At 30.0% G+C, this 19,492-nt stretch overlaps 2 protein-coding genes across 14 annotated transcripts; one reads left to right on the top strand and one right to left on the bottom strand.

The window, feature by feature from the left end:
• Positions 1-2,328: 2,328 nt before the first annotated feature.
• LOC141663629 (CENP-B homolog protein 2-like) lies at positions 2,329-3,897 on the bottom strand. Its single transcript, XM_074469417.1, has one exon. The coding sequence runs from the start codon at positions 3,895-3,897 to the stop codon at positions 2,329-2,331; it is 1,569 nt and encodes a 522-aa protein (XP_074325518.1).
• A 917-nt stretch (positions 3,898-4,814) lies between these two features.
• LOC141667007 (uncharacterized) lies at positions 4,815-12,752 on the top strand. Of its 13 annotated transcripts, none has more exons than XM_074473284.1 (9): positions 4,815-4,971; positions 5,095-5,146; positions 6,927-7,056; positions 8,961-9,046; positions 9,403-9,575; positions 10,662-10,770; positions 11,324-11,545; positions 11,626-11,744; positions 12,296-12,752. In XM_074473284.1, the coding sequence occupies exons 3-9, from the start codon at positions 7,033-7,035 to the stop codon at positions 12,622-12,624; spliced, it is 1,062 nt and encodes a 353-aa protein (XP_074329385.1). In that variant the 5' UTR covers positions 4,815-4,971; positions 5,095-5,146; positions 6,927-7,032; the 3' UTR covers positions 12,625-12,752. The 13 variants fall into 13 exon arrangements, with proteins under 13 accessions (XP_074329385.1, XP_074329389.1, XP_074329394.1 ...); XM_074473288.1 differs by having other exon boundaries at positions 6,899-7,056; XM_074473293.1 differs by having other exon boundaries at positions 6,771-7,056; positions 11,336-11,545.
• Positions 12,753-19,492: the final 6,740 nt, after the last annotated feature.

Here is a 19,492-nt window from a genome sequence, read left to right as displayed (position 1 = left end):
TACATGTCGGATACCAGCTATAGACATGCTGAAAGTATAAACCCATGAAAGATGAACAATATTTAGTTGTGAAAGATGAGCTCTTACAATAATCACCACCGTCCCAGATCTGATGCAGGCTTTGCAGATCACCAAAAATATCAATAAATTCGTTCTCAACAGATCCATCACCAGATAAACCCAAGCATGACTAAATAAAAATATAACAAACACTCTAAAATGAGAGACAAAACACACACTCCAAAAGAAGATACGCACAAACACCCAAAAAATTGGATTTTATTGAAAGGAAATAAACGAGAATAACAGAGAATGAAGGGGTTAGGGCTTTCCATCGGAGAAAACTAGTGGAAACCCCTCGATTTACTTGAAAATAGACAAATCCTAAGAGAGAGGATGAAAAAAGGGAGGCGGCTAGAGTTATATCCGCTGGATTTTGTCCCATTTAATTCAGAGTGTTTTCAAAATATGAGGTGAAAGAAAAAAAAGAAGCCTAGCACCATTTAGCCAAACCACCTAATTTCGTAACAAGACCCCCTCACATAGCGTCACAGAAGATAGTCGGGACACAACAATTTCTTTTAATTTTTCTTAAATTATATGTTTAGCCAAATATATATTAAATTAAACATTTATCTTAAATTCGACCAATCAAATTTTTTTATTCAAATTTCACCAATTACTAACTAAATTAAACATTTATATTAAATTTTATCAAATTTCTTATTATTTTAATATAGAAAAAAATAATTATGAATATCTATATACGGGTTAAAATAACGTAGTATGTTATAGTATAGAAAAATACAAGATACCTGAATTAATATTGAAGATATCTATATTATTATATTAAAAACAAAATATTAAAAGTTCGGTTATTGGTTGTTGTTCGTTCTATTATATTTAAAATAGGACACTTAATATTATATTTAAAACAATACGCCTAAAATTACTCACCTATCAATTTTATTATATTTAAAATAAGACACTTATATTATGACACTTAATATTATATTTAAAATATGACACCTAAAATTAATCTTCTATCAATTCCATTATATTTAAAATAGGATACTTGTAAAATTAGTATTATTTAAGAGTTATAAGGTTCGAATCCTGCAAGTAACATATAAAATTATAAAAAAATAATATTTTTTAAGAGGTATATATAATCAAAATTAGAATTTATAATGAATATGATAAAATATACTAATATCTCATATAAACATAAATTATACTAATAACATCGCTTATAACCAGTGTTTAAAAAATCGGTATAGGTGGCGCCTAGGCGCTAGGCGGTGATAAAACGGCCCGACTCGGACCTAGGCGGTGATTTAGGCGTTTTTACAAAAAATCGGGTCAAAATCGGGATTAGGCGGACTATGCGGTCAAAAATCGGTACTAGACGGTCTAGGCAGAAAATAATTAAAAAAATATTTTTTTACGTTTTTATAATTTTAATTCATTAATTTTATAATTTCACACAATATCATGTCAATTTATAATATAAAGTATTGCTAAGAAATAACAAATAATCTAATATATATATTTTCTCACCTAAAATATAAAAATAACATATTATAATTAATTTAAAAATGTGAATTAAAATATAGTTAATATTAATTAGTATATAACGCATGTCAAATGTGTAGATATTGTTTAATACCATTATAATTTCTTTTTTCAAATAAATATTTGACATATTGATCATTATATAGTTATAAAAATTAAAAAAAAATATTTATATTTTTCCGATTAATATTCTGATTAATCGGTCCGATTAATCTCCGACTTGCCGATTAATCTCTCGAATGTATTCTCACCGCCCTGGCACGCCTAGCGATTTCTGGAATGCTTGTAACACAATATGGATGCATATTTATGCTTTTAAAAATTAAAATGTATCGAATTTCAGTGGGCATCATTTGAAAAAAGATGGGAAAATCAATTCGGTAACCTAACTGCAGTCTACGATAAATATAATAATTTTTATTCCATGTAAAATGGTAAAATTAAAGTAAATGAAAATTGTGGGTATCTAAACAACAAAACAGTAGTAAACAAAAGAAATAATGACAAAAATAACATTTTTTTAGGACTAAGTGACAAGAATACCTACAGTAAAACCTCTGTAAATTAATACTCGATTAATTAATAATCTCTCTAAATTAATAATTTTGTCCGGTCCCGACTTGGGCCAGTTCAAAAAATGATCAATTTCGATAAGATAATAAGATAATAATTTTTTTGAAAACCCTGTATAAAAATATGGTCCCAATAAAACTATAAATTAATAATTCCCTTATATTCATAAAAATATAGCTATTACATCTTTGTAAAATATGATTCAATTGTAGTTTGCTTTTTCATATAATTTAAATCAACATGAAACTCATCTCTAATCTTCCTTATTGCATCCAAAAGCTCGGGTGTGGTGCTTTCATGTTGCATCAAAAAGTTATTAAGCATTTTTGATGCCTTGAGTGCTTCTTTACGTGTAACCGGCTCCAACGGTGTTGTATCGTCTTCAAGATCATCTTCAACACTATTTTCAAGGATGGTGTTTGCAATCTCTTCTATACTCTGGACCTCGGAACATGATTCATTTTCACCCGGATAATCTAAGAAGTTATTAACATCCATTTTATTACGATAACCTAGATCCTTAATCATCACCTCAAGTTCATGAATGTATTCTTCCGGAGTTGTATGTTCATTTAAATTGCTCGAAACTTCATCTATGGAACGAATTTTGCAATGTTGAAAGCATCTTGCTATTGACTCTTGTTTTACATTTGTCGTCCACGTCGCGACTGCATAATTGATAGCATCCAAAACATTAATCTTTCCTGGATCAGATTGTCCCAACTCATAACCTTCTAATAACCCACGATAAAATCTCATGCGATAGTGCATCTTGAAAGCTCTTATAATTCCTGCATCACAAGGTTGGATTTTTGATGTCATGTTAGGTGGCAAGAAGTACAACTCAACATTTTGTAGTCCTTCAATATTTTTTGGATGTGCTGGACAGTTATCTACCACAAACAAAATTCTTCTGCCTTGCATTTGGCTATCAAACCAACGAATGTATTCATCAAAAAGTACACTAGTCATCCAAGCTCTTTTGTTTGCACGATAATGACAATTCAAGCTGCCCATGTTAACATTCTTGAAGCACCGTGGCTTTGCATACTTTCCAATAATCCATAAAGGAATTTTTTCAGAACCATCTTCATTGCAACATATAACAACCGTGAGCCTTTCTTTGTCTTGTTTTCTTCCTTCAAGTTGTTTCGTAGCAAGAGAGTGATCAGCTTGTAACCTGTAAAACAAACCAGTTTCGTCCATGTTAAAAACATCTTTCATAGGGAACTGGTTTATTTTTTCCCTTATGGACTCCAGTTTCTTCTCCATGTCCTGTACATCAACAAAACCACTTTCTCCAAAGCGACGAAATGACTTAATACCATGTCTTAACTTGAATTTCTCAAGCCAACCTTGAGAAAAAGTGTGCTCCTGATCTTGTTGAGGGTATAAAATTTTCATGGTCTCTTTTGCCTTCTCTAAAATTAGCTCTCCTGTCATATTAACACGATTTTGGTACTGGAGAAACCATTCATAGAGAACCTTCTCCATATCTGGATATTTTGCTGGTTTATGTCGCTTAATATCTTTTCTTTTCTCCAAGTAATTAGCTGCAAGATAGTCTGCTGACCTTTTCAGTGTATTTGATATTGTACCTTGACTAACTTTTAGATGAAACTTATTCTCGAGCCACAACTGGAGATCTTTTTGAGTGCATGATGAATTTTCTCTTTTATATTCACATAATGCTTTTCTTGCTTCATCCGTCATTGTTGATTTTGTGACACCTTTTAGATGAGAAGCCATTGTTTTGTTTGTATAATTTTCCCCCCAATCTAGTATATACGGTATATATAATATATTTTATGACTACACATACATTGAATACTTTCTATGTAAAATACAATGAATTAAATTAATTTATGTACTTTGAATTTTCCTAATATAAATTGAATATTTTCTATGTAAAAACGAATTTAACTTATACACTACATGGACTTTGAATCTAATATATTGTACATTACATTGACTTTCTAAATTCATATACATTGAATTAATTGAATTAAGTATAAAATATAAATTGTACAATTCATTTTATTTAAATTTATGTGAATAAAAATTTAATCAAAAGTTAATTTTATTTGCTACCGAAAATTCTCTATAAATTAATAATTATTAATTTATCGATTAATTAATACCTCTCTAAATTAATAGAATTCTTCGGTCCCAACTATATTAATTTATAGAGGTTTTACTGTATTTTCAATATCCTGGTCATTTTTACCAATCAAATATCCATTATCAGATTGGGTATCTCAAAAAAAAAATTATTTTTATTTTTGTAAAAAAACATTTTAAAAAGAAAAACAAAAAAAAATTAGTTGAAATACCCAATCTGAGAATGGGTATTCGGGTATATACTAAATCTTAAAAAGCGTATTTCATATACCCAATCTCAGAAAACGTATTTCAACTTTTTAAAAAAAACTGGTTGAAATACTCGGTCTGAGAATGGGTAATCGGGCATATACCCAATATGAGAATGGGTAATCGGGCGTATAACTGTATGAGAAAGCGTATTTCAAATACCCAATCTGAGAAAGGGTATTCCGTCGGTATTTTTGGCCGCATTTCTCAAATTTGATATTTTGGTCACAAATTTAAAAAAAAGGGTATTTTTGGCCTTCATTTTAAACAAAATGGTGAAAACATGAATGTATGCGGCTGCATATAAATGAAAACATCAAACATACATAGGGTTTGTCGAGGATAGATCATAGATGTTCTCTCTTTTGTATACGATGCTGCTGCCGCCGCCGTCCCCGTCGCCGACGCTTAATTTTCAGTCTCTCACTCACCTTTTTATAATGTATATATAAGGTGTCAATTTCGAGACTCTATTCACTTATATAATCTGGATTTTTCATGTGCGTCTCTATACATATGTCTGTTTAAGTTTGATCTCTGAATTCTTTAATTGTAAAATCTAACTGATACTTGCAGAAACAATGAAGAAAATGCTCCATGAATCGCCCCATCCACATATACTTTCAAGGTAATTCTTCCTTCTTCTTTTTTTAATGCCAGATTTATGATATTTATTTTTGTTGTTGTTGTTTAAATAAATATAATGATTTTTTTGATATTATTTTTATTGTAGAAACTCATGCTACTAAAAATCCATTACAATTTTCGCTTAATTGAAATACTACCCAGCATTACACGAGATTGGTCCAAATGTTGTTCATCATAGATAAGACATCAAACTTATTGTTATAGATTAAAAGAAGCATAAATAACCGTTGCCGTCGGTTTTGGGGAAATTAGAGTTTATGTAATTTGGGATATATATCACCTTTTCCGTATATGATTCTGGTGGAAACTCATATATTCTGAAGGAGCAAGTCACCCCTATATATTGTACGTTTCCTCATGTATCATATTTTCAACTGTACTGGATTATTTGGGATGAGGATTAATGATCGATTGAGCCACTTCTAATCCTTTAAAAAGGATTCATATCCATTGCTGGCTGTGTTACTCCGACTCAGCTATTAAAGAGGCAGTACCTGGGAAACGACGTGAAACTGTGCCCGATTCTTGGTCTTGAAACCGAATACTTTGTTGTTGCTTGAAATTAATTTTAGCCTGCCAAAAAATATTAGAAGTTCTCCGCAGAAAGCATCCCTGCAGTAATAGTTGCAGATCTATCGGTGCTTTGAAGGTGACTTTGTATATGTTAGCATATGTGAGTAGACGATGGAAGGGATGTGGACAGATGGAGGGGGGATGGAAGATAGTAAAGTAAAACACCACAAGTATATTTGTAGATGTGTATGTGTGTATGTATGGTGTATAAAACGAAATCTAGAGGGTATCCAGTCCACATTATTTTCTGGTTATTTTTTCCAGTTTAAATGGAGCCAGTCGAACTATCTAAATTTCTGACCATAAAATTTTTATAATTTGGAATATAAATGTGAATATTAAACTGTTTCCATTATTAAAGAAATACATATGACGCATGCTGTTTGAAGGCGCAGATTCTGAAAAAGGGCAAGACCGGGTTTTGCTGCGTGTTTTTTGATTAAAAGAAAACAAATTTAACAGGAAAATAATACTTGGAAATAAATAAGTAAAGGAAATATAACAAGAAAATAAAACATTGAAACATGATAGGGAGCATATATAACCTAATAAAAATGTCAATGATGAAACGTCAATAAAAAAGGTTTAATAATTTAAGAGCTTCAGAGTCATTTAGCTCAATTCATAGCCCCTAAATTTTCGCTCTCTTTTCATTTTTTAGCTCAGTATCTTGCCCCTTAAATTCACTTACATATTTAATGAATTTAAATAAAAAATGTCGTGTACTTGTATATGTGCCAAATGGTGTCGCCGTGTTCTAATTTTTTTAAAATAATGGATTTAAAAACTTAATTATGAACAACTAAGATTAGTGAAGGAAAACATGTGCCGTATAAATCTCCTCGTAAAATTATATAGCAATTTCTTATATTGAGATAGAAACCATTAAGGTAGGTAATATATATGCAAGTGTCTCTTAGCCCAAACTAAACATTTTTTTTTTACTTTCCCAATATGCAAAAACAAGTTTTTGATTGGCGTAAAGTAGCCTTAACTATAACTTTTTTTTATTACTTTGAGTCCATCTGTAGACTCTGACAATTCTGAAGATAGATTGCTAATGGAGCAGCTTAAAGTGGAATGATATCATGTCAATTTTGTAAAAACTTGAATCTACTGTCATGTGGATGAAGTCTCTCTCTCTCTCTCTCTGCCTCAGAAAGTTAACTTCTTAACTATTTTTCAAGTGGATCGGGTTTATCTTTCTACGGAAGATTGTATTGAAGTCATTGATCATGGAAAGAAGAGAATAACTGTGATAGAAAGAAGAAGAAGAAGCAGAAGGGTTACCGGATGCAGAAGGGTTACCGGACGCTGGTAAGAATAATATTTCAAACTAAAACAAATTGTTAGTTTTGTTTTTTTTTCTTATTTTTTGGTAATAAGGAATAATTGTTTGGGTTAAAGTCTTGTAAAATTATCAATAATGTGGACATAAATAAAGTTTAAGTTTGTTTTGTTTATATTTTAATTGTGCTTGTCGTTTACATTAGTATCAAACTATTATTTTTGAATCAAGTAAAAGTTATGTATAATAATATTAGTAATAAGTGATTGTTATGTCCAAATCAGAGTGTGGATTCTTATACAATGTGTCCCCAAGATTTTGCGATTTTGGAGCTCCCTCTCACACTCATCCATATTTCCAAGTTGGATTTATTCCTTAGATAGTGATTTAGGCCCCTTCTATGACTAGCCCTAATCTATATCAATTGACCAATCAAATTTCTCTTTATCATGGTCTCATACGCATCCCGTTATGCAGGGACTTAGCCTTGCACTTGCCTCTATGGCTTGGGCCTTTAGTTATATAGTTTATATATGATGAACCCAGCTGTTATTGGGCCTTAGTCTGTTAGGATTTAGTTTATATATGATCAGCCAAATTGTTTATGGGCCTTGGTATGTTATTAGTCCATTAGGGTTTTATTTATCTATATATATAATATACATTGCCGCAGCCACGACATTCTTCCCATTCCTTTCTAGCTCCATACAAGAACTCACCAAATCGAGAACAAAAATCAAAATATCAACAACCATTATTAGTGATGGCCGGACAACCTAAATCTAAATTTTCGGTAAATGGAATAATTTCCGGTCTGTATGTTTAGAATTATATTTATTATATCGTTGTTGAGTGTATGTATATATTGACTGGTTATATTTCGGCAATAACATGTTTGTTGAGTTAGATTTTAATTTTAATGTGAATTTCTTGTGTTAGTTTATTTTAATATAATTTGTTGAGTAACATCTTGAGTTATATATTCCAATTCTAAAACTCGTAATGAGGTAATCTTCAGTTTTATGTTCTCGCATTAATTTCTCGGTGTGATTTTGTTCTTGTTGGTAATCTAGAGTGAAATTTGTTGCTCATTTCATTGTATCGCACTAAATAGTGTCCATTTATTCGGTATCTATTATAATCGTGTACTCTAGCTTGTGGATTACTTCTTGTTATTGACCATCTTAAGACATAGCTGTTTCATTGATGCAAATTTTTATATTACTGCTGTTTATTTTTTTTGTCTTATATTTTTAGTTTGAAATTGTGATGATTAAACAACATATTTGTGTATCGTGGTAATTTTTTTCGTGTTTGTTTCATTTCGCTTTGTTTCGTGTACACGCACGACAAAGTTCGTGTACTTTAGTGTCTTTTATTTTTTTATTTGTGTCGTGTTTGTATTTGGGTTTGACATGCATAGACCCGTTTCATGTCGTGTTCGTGTCTAGCTTTCAAAACACGGAAGTACACAACATGATCAAATTGCGAGGTGCCGAGGTCTACATACGAATAACCATATTTTCGAAAGTGGATGTGAACTTTAGTTCTTATTAAGATTTCGGTATTGCTGCATTATTCGTTTTCCTCTTTTATTTTCATATAATTTTTTAATGTTTGTTGATGAGTGCTCTGATTAAAGATGTTGTGAATTTTAAGTTTATATATTTACTGAAAATGCAATTGTAAAGGATCTTCGATCCGTGACACTAGTGGGCCGGACTTGGATCGGTCCATCATTAATCCGACAATGGATTCTGGTATGAATTATTGCTGATCTGATCTGAACCCGGTCCATTTACAGGTCCGAACTGAGTGATGGTTTGGAAACAATTCAGCTATTGTTGTGTTCTATTTAGCAACATATATATATATATATTTGTGATTTTAACGTCATCTGATTGTTGCTGATAATTTACTGGCCAACTTTCAGCGTGAACTACGTGGCACATTTGGTAATATAGGGCAGTTGGAAGAACCAACTACTTGCCATAAGTGCAAATGTGGTGTTGAGCACCGGTATGTGCTCTCTCTCTCTCTCTCTTTATATATATATATGTGTATATATACATACACACTATTTATACTAAGAAATTGTCTTCAAGGGAAAGAATTATGAACTTTGTTTCAATAGAAAAGAAAGTCCTAGTTCGTTGAGTGACATCAAACTTTACTTCATGAAGTTCATACTTTTAGTTATTGACTGTGCTTACCCCCCTTAATCCCTTATGAATGAATAGTTTATATTTTAGATATTCATAAAATGGCTATAACATGAGAATTTTTAGTAATAACTTCATTTTGATTAATTATATTGATTTTTTTGTAGCATTAATTTTATCATGAATTTGTTTAATATGTTTCTTTGTTTTCAGCTATTGCACGAGAAACCATAGCAGGTCATCTAAATCCGTAGCTGACCATGATATGGCTTCACCTCCAAATAATATTCCTGTGGATTCTTCTTGTCCTTCGAAACATGTTGAGCAATCACACCCTATTAGATCTGAGAACACCGAGAATGATACATCGTTGAAGAAAGCAAAAGGTACAGGATGTTTCCTATGTATTATTTTGCGTGTATAGGGGAGAAATACGTTTGTCTTTGTTCCTTTCCTCTCCGGTAATTGTTTAGATCCCTGATTAGGCCATATGAAATGCAGATCCATAGTCTTATTGGTCCATAATTGTTGATCAAAAGAAAACCGATGGAATATACTTCCTCCGTCCCTTTTTAGTTGTCATATTTCATTTTATAGAAGTCAGACTGACCAATTTTTGACCAAGGATTAAACATTAGTTTTATATTATCTAAAAAAACTGAAAATTATATATTAAAGTAGATTAAATGTACTTCCGAATGATGTAATTTTTTTTTTATTTTGTTGAGTTATAAAATATTAATAAACTTCAGTCAAACTTTGGTCGAGTTATAAAATATTACTCCCTCCGTCCCGGCCAATAGTTTACATTTGATTTGGGCACGGAGGTTAAGAAATATGTATAAAGTAGTGAAAAAGAGAAAGAAAAGTGAGTGGAGTAGTGGGACCCATTGATTTTTAATATATAAAATGGAGATAGTGGAGTAAAAATAGTGTGAAAAGACAAAAAAAGTGGGAAAGTGGTGGGACCCATTTACTATTTTTAGTAAGTTTTGAAATGTAAAGAATTTGACAGGACATCCCAAAAAGGAAAGTGTAAAGAAATGGTTGGGACAGAGGGAGTAATAAACTTCGGTCAAACTTTGGTCAATTTGACCGAAACAAAGTCAAATTTTACAACTAAAAAGGGACGAAGGGAGTACTTAAGTGGATGGTTGGGGTCTCAACATAAAATGTTTAGCTAAATTATAATTAGGCTTTTAATTTTAAATTTTTAGTCTTCTGTTGTAGACAACAAATGCATGTCCACTGGAATATTAGATTTGTACAAGCTTCTTTATTTCCTTAGTCCAGACACTATGATAAAAGTACGGGATTTTTTTTAAAAACCACCAAGACAATTGAGGTTTTAGTTTCCAACAGAAAAAGTTTCACAAAAGTATGAATTGTTCAAATAATGATTTTAGTACATTAATTGCTTCTGTTGAAATTCATCTTAGAATTATGATTTGGAGGCAATGTCTATTATTCAGGTGTTGAGTTTTCTAGAGAGGCTGAACCGAAGAATTTGTCTGCAGAGAATGATGTGCATACAGTCGAGGGAACTTTTCCCAGCAATTGTTCTCCAGTTCCTTCCTGGATGTAAGTAGTTTTATTATATGTCGGCCACATATTCCTTGGCTCAATACTTTTGTGATGGCTCTATTTTTCATGCTAGAATTTGTTGTACTATGCAGTAGGCACACCAAGTCTATCCACACTATTAAATTCCATAAAGTAATTTAAAGTTCCATCATATAAAATAAAAATGATTAAAGATAAAGTCATTGGATAAGATCGGATATTTTTCTCAGGACCTCTTATACTGATGAGTTCCCTTATGTATGCTATCAGTTTCAGGAAGTAATCATTTTATTTTATTCAGAAATTTTTGTTAGCTCATTGTGAAATACCGTTACGGTTCATGTTTTTACGTAATTATCTGAATAACTTAGTATATGTTATTGTAAGGGTGCCTAATGTTTTGTATGTTGCTTCCTGAGATGGATGGCAGATTTGCATGTACTATTTAATGTATATATTGTATCTCAAGTAGTTAATTGTCCTTACCGTATATATGTAGTTTTTAAGCCTTGTCATATCGCTTTATATTAAACCATTATCTAGAATAATTATTTATAATTAAAAAAATCAGGGGAACCTTCAGATTGAAATATGAGAAGACTGCTAGTATCTATCTTGGGGCTCATCCAACATTACATGCTCTTCCAAAGGTGAAAGAATATTCTGAAAATATTCCAAAAGTTCTCGAGTTTGAGCCCTGCTTGTACGCGGATTTCTTGAGAACTGCTTTTAAGGGATGTGATCCTGGAGAGGGAGACATGGGATTCTATTTTTTTCCTGACAACAAGAATAGGTATGCTTTTACACCATGTAATGTTATTCGAGAATTTCTTCCTTCAAGTAGTTATCTTGGTAATTTCTTTCATTTTGAAGGTTGGACGAGTACATTTTTCTCATGGAGCAGTTATCTGACCAGTTTTTTCTGAGAAGCTGCATTGATGAAGTGGACTTGCTTGTATTTTCTTCTAAAGTTTTGCACAAAGATTATTCTGGTGAGTTTCAAGTTTCTTTATCCTGCTGCATCTATTAATTATGTTATGCAACTTTTTACATCATTTTTCTTATATGTTAAAGAGATATCCTCTCCGTTTTTCAAATAGAGAACTTTTTACTTTATCCAAATTAGTGTTAAGTTAATCTAGTGGTCACTATATTCAACAGGGTCATTATATTTTAACATTTAAATGTCAGTATTTCTGCCAAAATTAGTCCTTTCTAATGCCAAAATCAGTTCACGTATATAATCTATAGTAACTTTTTCCACATGCTTACTTGTTTTGCTTACTTTTTGAGTATATGCACTGGTAGATTTATTTTCAAAGATTATGAAACGAACAAAAGTATATTGAACGTAAGGGAGCAAGGTCGTCTTTCATTTCGCTCTGTTATAGTATTATAGTATTACTTGGATCATCATATCAGTTGTACGACTGCTTCAAATGTGACAGGAAGATAAAAGTAAAAAACTCATTTGATGAATTATTGGATCATATATACAGCTAGTGCTTGATTATATTGATTTTTTTTTTCTTATTAAATACAGAGTGGTACAGGCACGATTTTTTGTGGGGAATGTTTCGACATCGTCATGGAAAGCTTAGAAATGCAATGGAAGAAAAAGTAGGTGAAGACGTGAATATTGATGATGTCGACATAGTAGGCGGGGATCTTGTAGGACAGGTTGATGTCGTTATTCCAATGCAGTCATCAGTTTCTAATTCTGCTAGAATTCCTAGAGATTTTGATCTAAACGTAGTTCCTAGAGATTTTGACCTAAATGATATTATGCCTGAACCTATGTCGAATTCCAATTCTGCTGAAGTTCCTAGGATCGATTCTAACATGAACGACATTTCCCAGGATGGCGGTTAAAATTATAGATTGTAATGTTTTCTTTCCAGACTTAAGTAGTAATGTTTATTTGTTGAATCGCAATTATTATATCATAAAATCATTGTAACTTGTACTATATTATAAATTATAAATGTGTCTTTGGTTAATTAAGAGTATTTATAGTAAGTATTTTAGTAGTATTTATATTATATTATTGAATATTGGTATTTTGTCTAATATGCATTGCGCAGATGGACATGTGACTTGGTACCGTGTCTCCCTCTCAATTCATTGAAACTATTGGTATTTTGTGTCTCCCTCCCAAATTATAATTACAAGTTTTTTTTTTAATTTTGTTAAAACGAATTGTGACATTATTTGGCACCACTTATTCAAATTACAGTAACTAGTCCTTTTTCATATTTTGCAATATAATGAATCTACAGCTAGCTAGGGACATAGCTTTATCTATCATGCTGCAGAATATCATGATTAGATTACAGGCCCTGGAATTTGTTAAATATGCGGAGACATATTCTATTCAATCAATCCCTGTGTTGGGTGCTATATCGTAGTGTATTTTTACAGTGTCACCGGCTATTTTGTACAAACCAGGATGCAATGATAACTAATATAATTGCACTCATCATTTAGTCTTAAAACTCATATAGTCAACATAGACTTCAAGTAATAATACTTTATAATCTTTTATTTAAGTCCAAGGATCAGAATTTATAATTAAAGGATCAATCAAAATGGAAAAAAATTCATGAAAATTAATATTTATTGTGTGGACTTGGAAACACATTAGAAAACTCGTAATAAGTAATCTATAATTTTGAAGGACAATATTTATCTTTTATCGATAATAATAAGAGATCAAAAATTTAAATTATTTAGAGCATCTCCAACTATGAAGAGCCCTTAACTAAAAACTGAGTTTAACATACCAAAAATAAAAAATATACTTAATCTCCTCAAAAAGTCACACTTTAACCATACTCACCCCAAAAAAACTCAAAACCAAATCAACGATACATGAGAATGGCATGTTGAAGCAACTGTGAAGTGAACACTGATTTGATTTTGAAGCAAACAAGAGGAGAAAGAAGAGTGAGAGTATGTATGGTGGTGAACCATTTGTGAGGGATTGGTTAATTGTGCACGGGTTTTGCGACGTTGAGACGTCGAGTAAGATGGTAAGTTTACTGGCCTCCAAAACAACCAACATACATGGGGGCTCTACATTACTTGTTTTGTTAGTGCTCATTCTACTTTTTCTTTCCTTGGTCAGGTCATTTTTTACGTCAATCAAATTTCGAAATTATTAAAGTTCGGTTTAGTTTTCGATCGCATTTGTTCTGATAAAAAAAAGTTAACAGAGGAGAAAGAAACGTAAAAGCTAAACTACACAGGAACGTCCGGTAGGAGGCATATCCCTGCTGTGGTTTGCTTGTCCACGTCTTTCCCTATATTATCAAGACCGTTTTACATTCAAAAAGTTGTTTCAAGATTATATAAGGTAAGTTTCTATATTTAATTGCTCCATTTATTTTTGAAGGGAAATGCTAGCTACTTAAAATTGGATTTCAAAATGATTTTAAAATATCACGTGACATATTTTGATCGATTATCATATAATTAATAAGATGAATTTTCCATACATTTACATCAATTTTATTAATTATTACAGTTTAAAGTGGCACATCACCCATGTCAAATCATTTTAAAACTATTTTTTACCAAATTTTTGATAGCTCATTTTCAAAAAAAAAGTTCCAACCGTCAAAAAAAAATTTTTTTGCTTTAACTCCGTGCTAACGGAGTTAGTTGTAACTAGAAATATGTCTCTTCCACAAATGATATAGTAAACTACTAACAATAATTTATTACTATATTATATTTTAAGTTTAACTAGCAATATGCAACTCCCATTCTCGGATAAATGATGTGGGACACTCTCAACAATAATTTACTACTATATTATATTTTAGGCCTAAATACCTTTTAAGTTTTAAGATTTGCACAAAAATATCAATATGGTCATTTAGTTCAAAAGCGCTCTTTTTTGTTTCTCAAGGATTACAAACGGATCTTTTTGTCCTCGAACCCCTCGATTTACATTGGTTTTTTCGTAACCCAAGAGTAAAAAGATATATTTACACTACTTTAGGCAGAACTGTTCGTAAAGAAACGCGATCTAGGCTCGTTAAGGGCTTGAATTTGAACTCGAACACAAAAATATGTTCGTTAAGGAAATGAGCTCGACCCGAGCTTTTAACATGTTCGGCTCGAGTTCGGCTCGAAATCGGTCGACTATGTTCGATTTGAGTTCGGCTCGGTTCAGCTTAAACAAATTCAAAATTTATTATTTCATATATTGTATTATTATGAATATTTTTCTGATTTTTTATTAAATATATCTCAACGATCGAACAATATGTATGTCAAGATATATATATATATATATATATATATATAGGGTGCCCTTCCATAGCCCCAGGTGGATCTAGCAACCATTTGCCGCATTGAGGCATTGACATTGCTGGAGGACACTGTTTTAAATATAACGGTTCTTGCCCGCTTTATTTTTTTTAATTTATTTATTTTGTTAAAAATAAATTTTTAAATATTATTTCGAACTTATATTTTGATATTTTTGAATTAATATTTTAAACTAAAAAATTTAAATTAAATATTGAATTTAAAATTTTTGAGTTAAAAAGTATTTTTTAATTATTTGTTCGAAATAGTATTTTTGAATTTTTATTATAACGGAATATTGTCAGTTTTGTATTTTTTTTAATATTGTGAGTTTTATGTTTTTTTTATTTTTCGTGTACTTATCCAATTTAATTTATCAATTTTTAATTTATAATAAAGGAATATAATGCTAAAAATTGAAAATGTGGAAAACTAAAAAAAAATGAAATTTTATCGATTTTTCGTTACCTATAAAAATATAAAACAACCCTCGGAATGCTAAACTTTTTTTCGTAACAAATAAAAAAAATACATCTGTCACCATTGTTTCATTGCAGCTAGTGCAATGAAACATTGCTGGATGACGCTGTTTTATATGTAACGGTTCTTGCCCGCTTTATTTGTTAAAAATAAATTTTTAAATATTTTTTCGAACTTATATTTTAATATTTTTGAATTAATATTTTAAACTAAAATATTTAAATTAAGTATTGAATTTAAAAGTTTTGAGTGAAAAGGTATTTTTTTAATTATTTGTTCGAAATAGTATTTTCGAATTTTTATGATAACAGAATATTGTGAGTTTTGTGTTTTTTTAATATTGTGAGTTTTATGTTTTTTTTATTTTTCTTGTACTTATCCAATTTAATTTATCAATTTTAAATCTATAATAAAAGAATATAATGCTAAAAATTGAAAATGTGGAAAACTAAAAAAAATAAAATTTTATCGATTTTTCGTTACCTATAAGAATGCTAAACATTTTTTCGTAATAAAAAAAATATCTCTGTCACCTACAACATTGTTTCATTGTCGCTAGTGCAATGAAACATTGTTGGAGGACGTTGTTTTAAATTTAACTGTTCTTGCCCCCTTTATTTGTTCTAATTTATTTTTTTTGTTAAAAATAAATTTTTAAATATTTTTTCGAACTTATATTTTGATATTTTTGAATTAATATTTTAAACTAAAACATTTTAATTAAATATTGAATTTAAAATTTTTGAGTGAAAAAGTATTTTTTAATTATTTGTTCGAAATAGTATTTTTGAATTTTTATTATAACGGAATATTTTGAATTTTATGTTTTTTTTAATATTGTGAGTTTTATATTTTTTTATTTTTCTTGTACTTGTCCAATTTAATTTATCAATTTTTAATTTATAGTAAACGAATATAATGCTAAAAATTGAAAATGTGGAAAACTAAAAAAATGAGATTTTATCAATTTTTCGTTACCTATAAAAAAATATAAAACAACTCAGTCCCTCGAATGCTAAACATTTTTTCGTAACAAATAAAAAAAATATCCTGTGCCACCTACAATATTGTTTCATTGCGGCTAGTGCAATAAAATATTGCTGGAGAACGTTTTAAATGTAACGGTTCTTGCCCGCTTTGTTTTTCTAATTTTTTTTTGTTAAAAATGAATTTTTAAATATTTTTTCGAACTTATATTTTCATATTTTTGAATTAATATTTTAAACAAAAATATTTAAATTAAATATTGAATTTAAAATTTTTGAGTGAAAAATTATTTTTTAATTATTTGTTCGAAATAGTATTTTTGAATTTTTATTATAAGGGAATATTGTGAGTTTATGTTTTTTTAATATTGTGAGTTTTATGTTTTTTTTATTTTTCTTGTACTTGTCTAATTTAATTTATCAATTTTTAATTTATAGTAAACGAATATATTGCTAAAAATTGAAAATGTGGAAAACTAAAAAAAAAAAATTATCGATTTTTCGTTACCTATAAAAAATATAAAACAACTCAGACCCCGGAATGCTAAACATTTTTTCGTAACAAATAAAAAAAATACCCTATGCGACCTACATCATTGTTTCATTTTTTCGGAATCTCTAATAATACTAGATCCGATTTAAATTAGAAAAAAGCCCGGCCCGATCCGATCCGATCCGGCCCGAAAAAAAGCCCGGTTAGGCCCGCCTCGAGGGCCCAAACGGGCTTTGAAATTTCCGGAAAGCCCGGCCCAGCCCGGCCCGGTCAAGCCCGAAAAGCCCGACCCGGTCAAAGCCCGGGTTTTTTAAGGCCGGGTCAAGTCCCGGCCCGGTGGGCCTTTTGTGCATCTCTAATTGCTGCTAGTGCAATGAAACATTGTTGTAGGTGGCTCTTTAACCACCTGCCTCAATATTTTATATATGTTGGGGCTAGGCCCAACACCTCCCGCAATGACGCATTGCGGGAGGGATTTTTATTATTATTTTGTCCTCATTTATTTTTTTAAAATTAAAAATTGTTTATAAAAAATATTTAATTCATCATAACTTCATTGAAAAGTACAAATGTGTTATTATACATAATTTTGACATAATTAAAATTCAAATTAAAATAATTTGATTAGAATTTACTCAAAAAGTTTTAGAAAAGATGACATCTTTCGATCAATAAACAATCATAATTGCAATAGTGCATTCATACGTTTCAGTACTATCTTAGGTTTTTTATTTTTAAATTTTTAACTCATTATACAATTGATAATAAATGGGAAGTAGTAATAAAATTAGAAAATATAGAACAAATGGTTGTTAAAATTAATTATATATTTTCTAACTCCGTTATTATCGGGAAAAAAATTAATTCATTAAAATATGATTTTTTGTTATTTTAGAAATTAAATAAAAACAAGAATTTTAGAAATTATATAAAAATAAGAATTCTGCCGCATTGTTTCATTGTGGTAGGTACCTCCCGCAATGTCTCATTGCTGGAGATCTGGTGCAATTAAACAATGCGGGGCACCCGGTGGTTACTATAACCACCGGGATTGTGAACCAAAACCCATATATATATATATATTAGTGATATGAAAAAAGTTTAAATTTATATGGTTTGATATTTTAATAGTTAACGAGTGACATGACTACTACTTCTAATTAGTGTTCAGTTTAGATGTTTTGATTTTTTTAAAACAAAATTATGAATAATCCAACCGTGTCGATATCAAGATCTATATATTTTAGTGATATAACAAAATTTTCAAAACAAAAATAAACTTATTTTGTTTGCTATTTTAAGCTATTTTAACAGTCTATGGTTTGACTAATACTTCTTACTCATGTTTATAGTCCCGTATTAATGTCTCGATTTTTTAAAAATATTTATGAATGTTCCAACCGTACGGATGTCAAGATACATATATTCAGTGATAAGACAAAATTTTCAGAAAAAAATAATTGTATTTGATTTGTTATTTCAATAGTCAACCAGTGATTTAACCAGAATTTTTTACTTCAGCTGCTCGTTTTAATGGAGAAAACTCGTGTTCGGATCGGTTCGACTCAGCTTTTTTACGTTTGATAAAAGTTCTTGTGCAGCTTATTAGTCTACGAGTTCGACCTCAAATATGATTTTTTGTTCCATAAAAAAAACTCGGCTCGATTTGTTAGAAAAAAAGAAAAATTATAAAAATACCATGTTTTAAAACTTGTTTATAAAATACTAAAATTTTAAAGTAATTTTCAAAAATACGATTTGCAAACTCTGCAATCTTTTATGCAACTTAATTTTCAATTTAAAAAAAATTAATTTTAAGGTTACATTTATTGCATTTAAAGTTTGCAACATTTACAATCTTAAAATTAATTGCAACATTTACAATCTTAAAATTAACTTTGAAAAGAATAAAACAAAAATTGCAAATCGTATTTTTAAAAATAAAATTTTAAAAATTATATTTTTGAAAATAAGTTTAAAAATGACAGTATTTTCAATTTTTTTTTTAAAATACAGTATTTATGTAAAAATTCCCAAAAAAATTAAAACTCGGCTAATTCCATCATAAAAGCTCTATATTTGTACAAATTTTAAGACTTAAAAATTATTAAACCTATATTTAGCACCTCTGGCAAATTCTCCAGCAAACAATGTAGGACAACTAACATTACTACTGAAATATATTTTCTTACAATATAGTATCGCCCTTCATATACTTTATGACGGAAAATTTTATACCAAAATTTGTATACATGAGTATAGAATCTGTTGTCGGGTAATAGTCAAATAATAAATAGATAGAAAAAGGAGAAGAATGATGAAGAAATGAATGTGGCCGACACGACTAATTCTGTGAATAATAAATCAAGACGTACATCAATCTATGATGCGAATGCGAAGAAGAAGAAGAATATACATGAAGCTAGTGTGTCTGTGTGTGTACATTTATAATCTCTAGTGGGGT

This window comes from Apium graveolens, chromosome 6 (genome assembly GCF_009905375.1).
Source record: "Apium graveolens cultivar Ventura chromosome 6, ASM990537v1, whole genome shotgun sequence".
In the NCBI taxonomy this organism is placed as follows: Eukaryota; Viridiplantae; Streptophyta; class Magnoliopsida; order Apiales; family Apiaceae; genus Apium; species Apium graveolens.
This window is presented reverse-complemented; position numbering and strand designations above follow the sequence as displayed.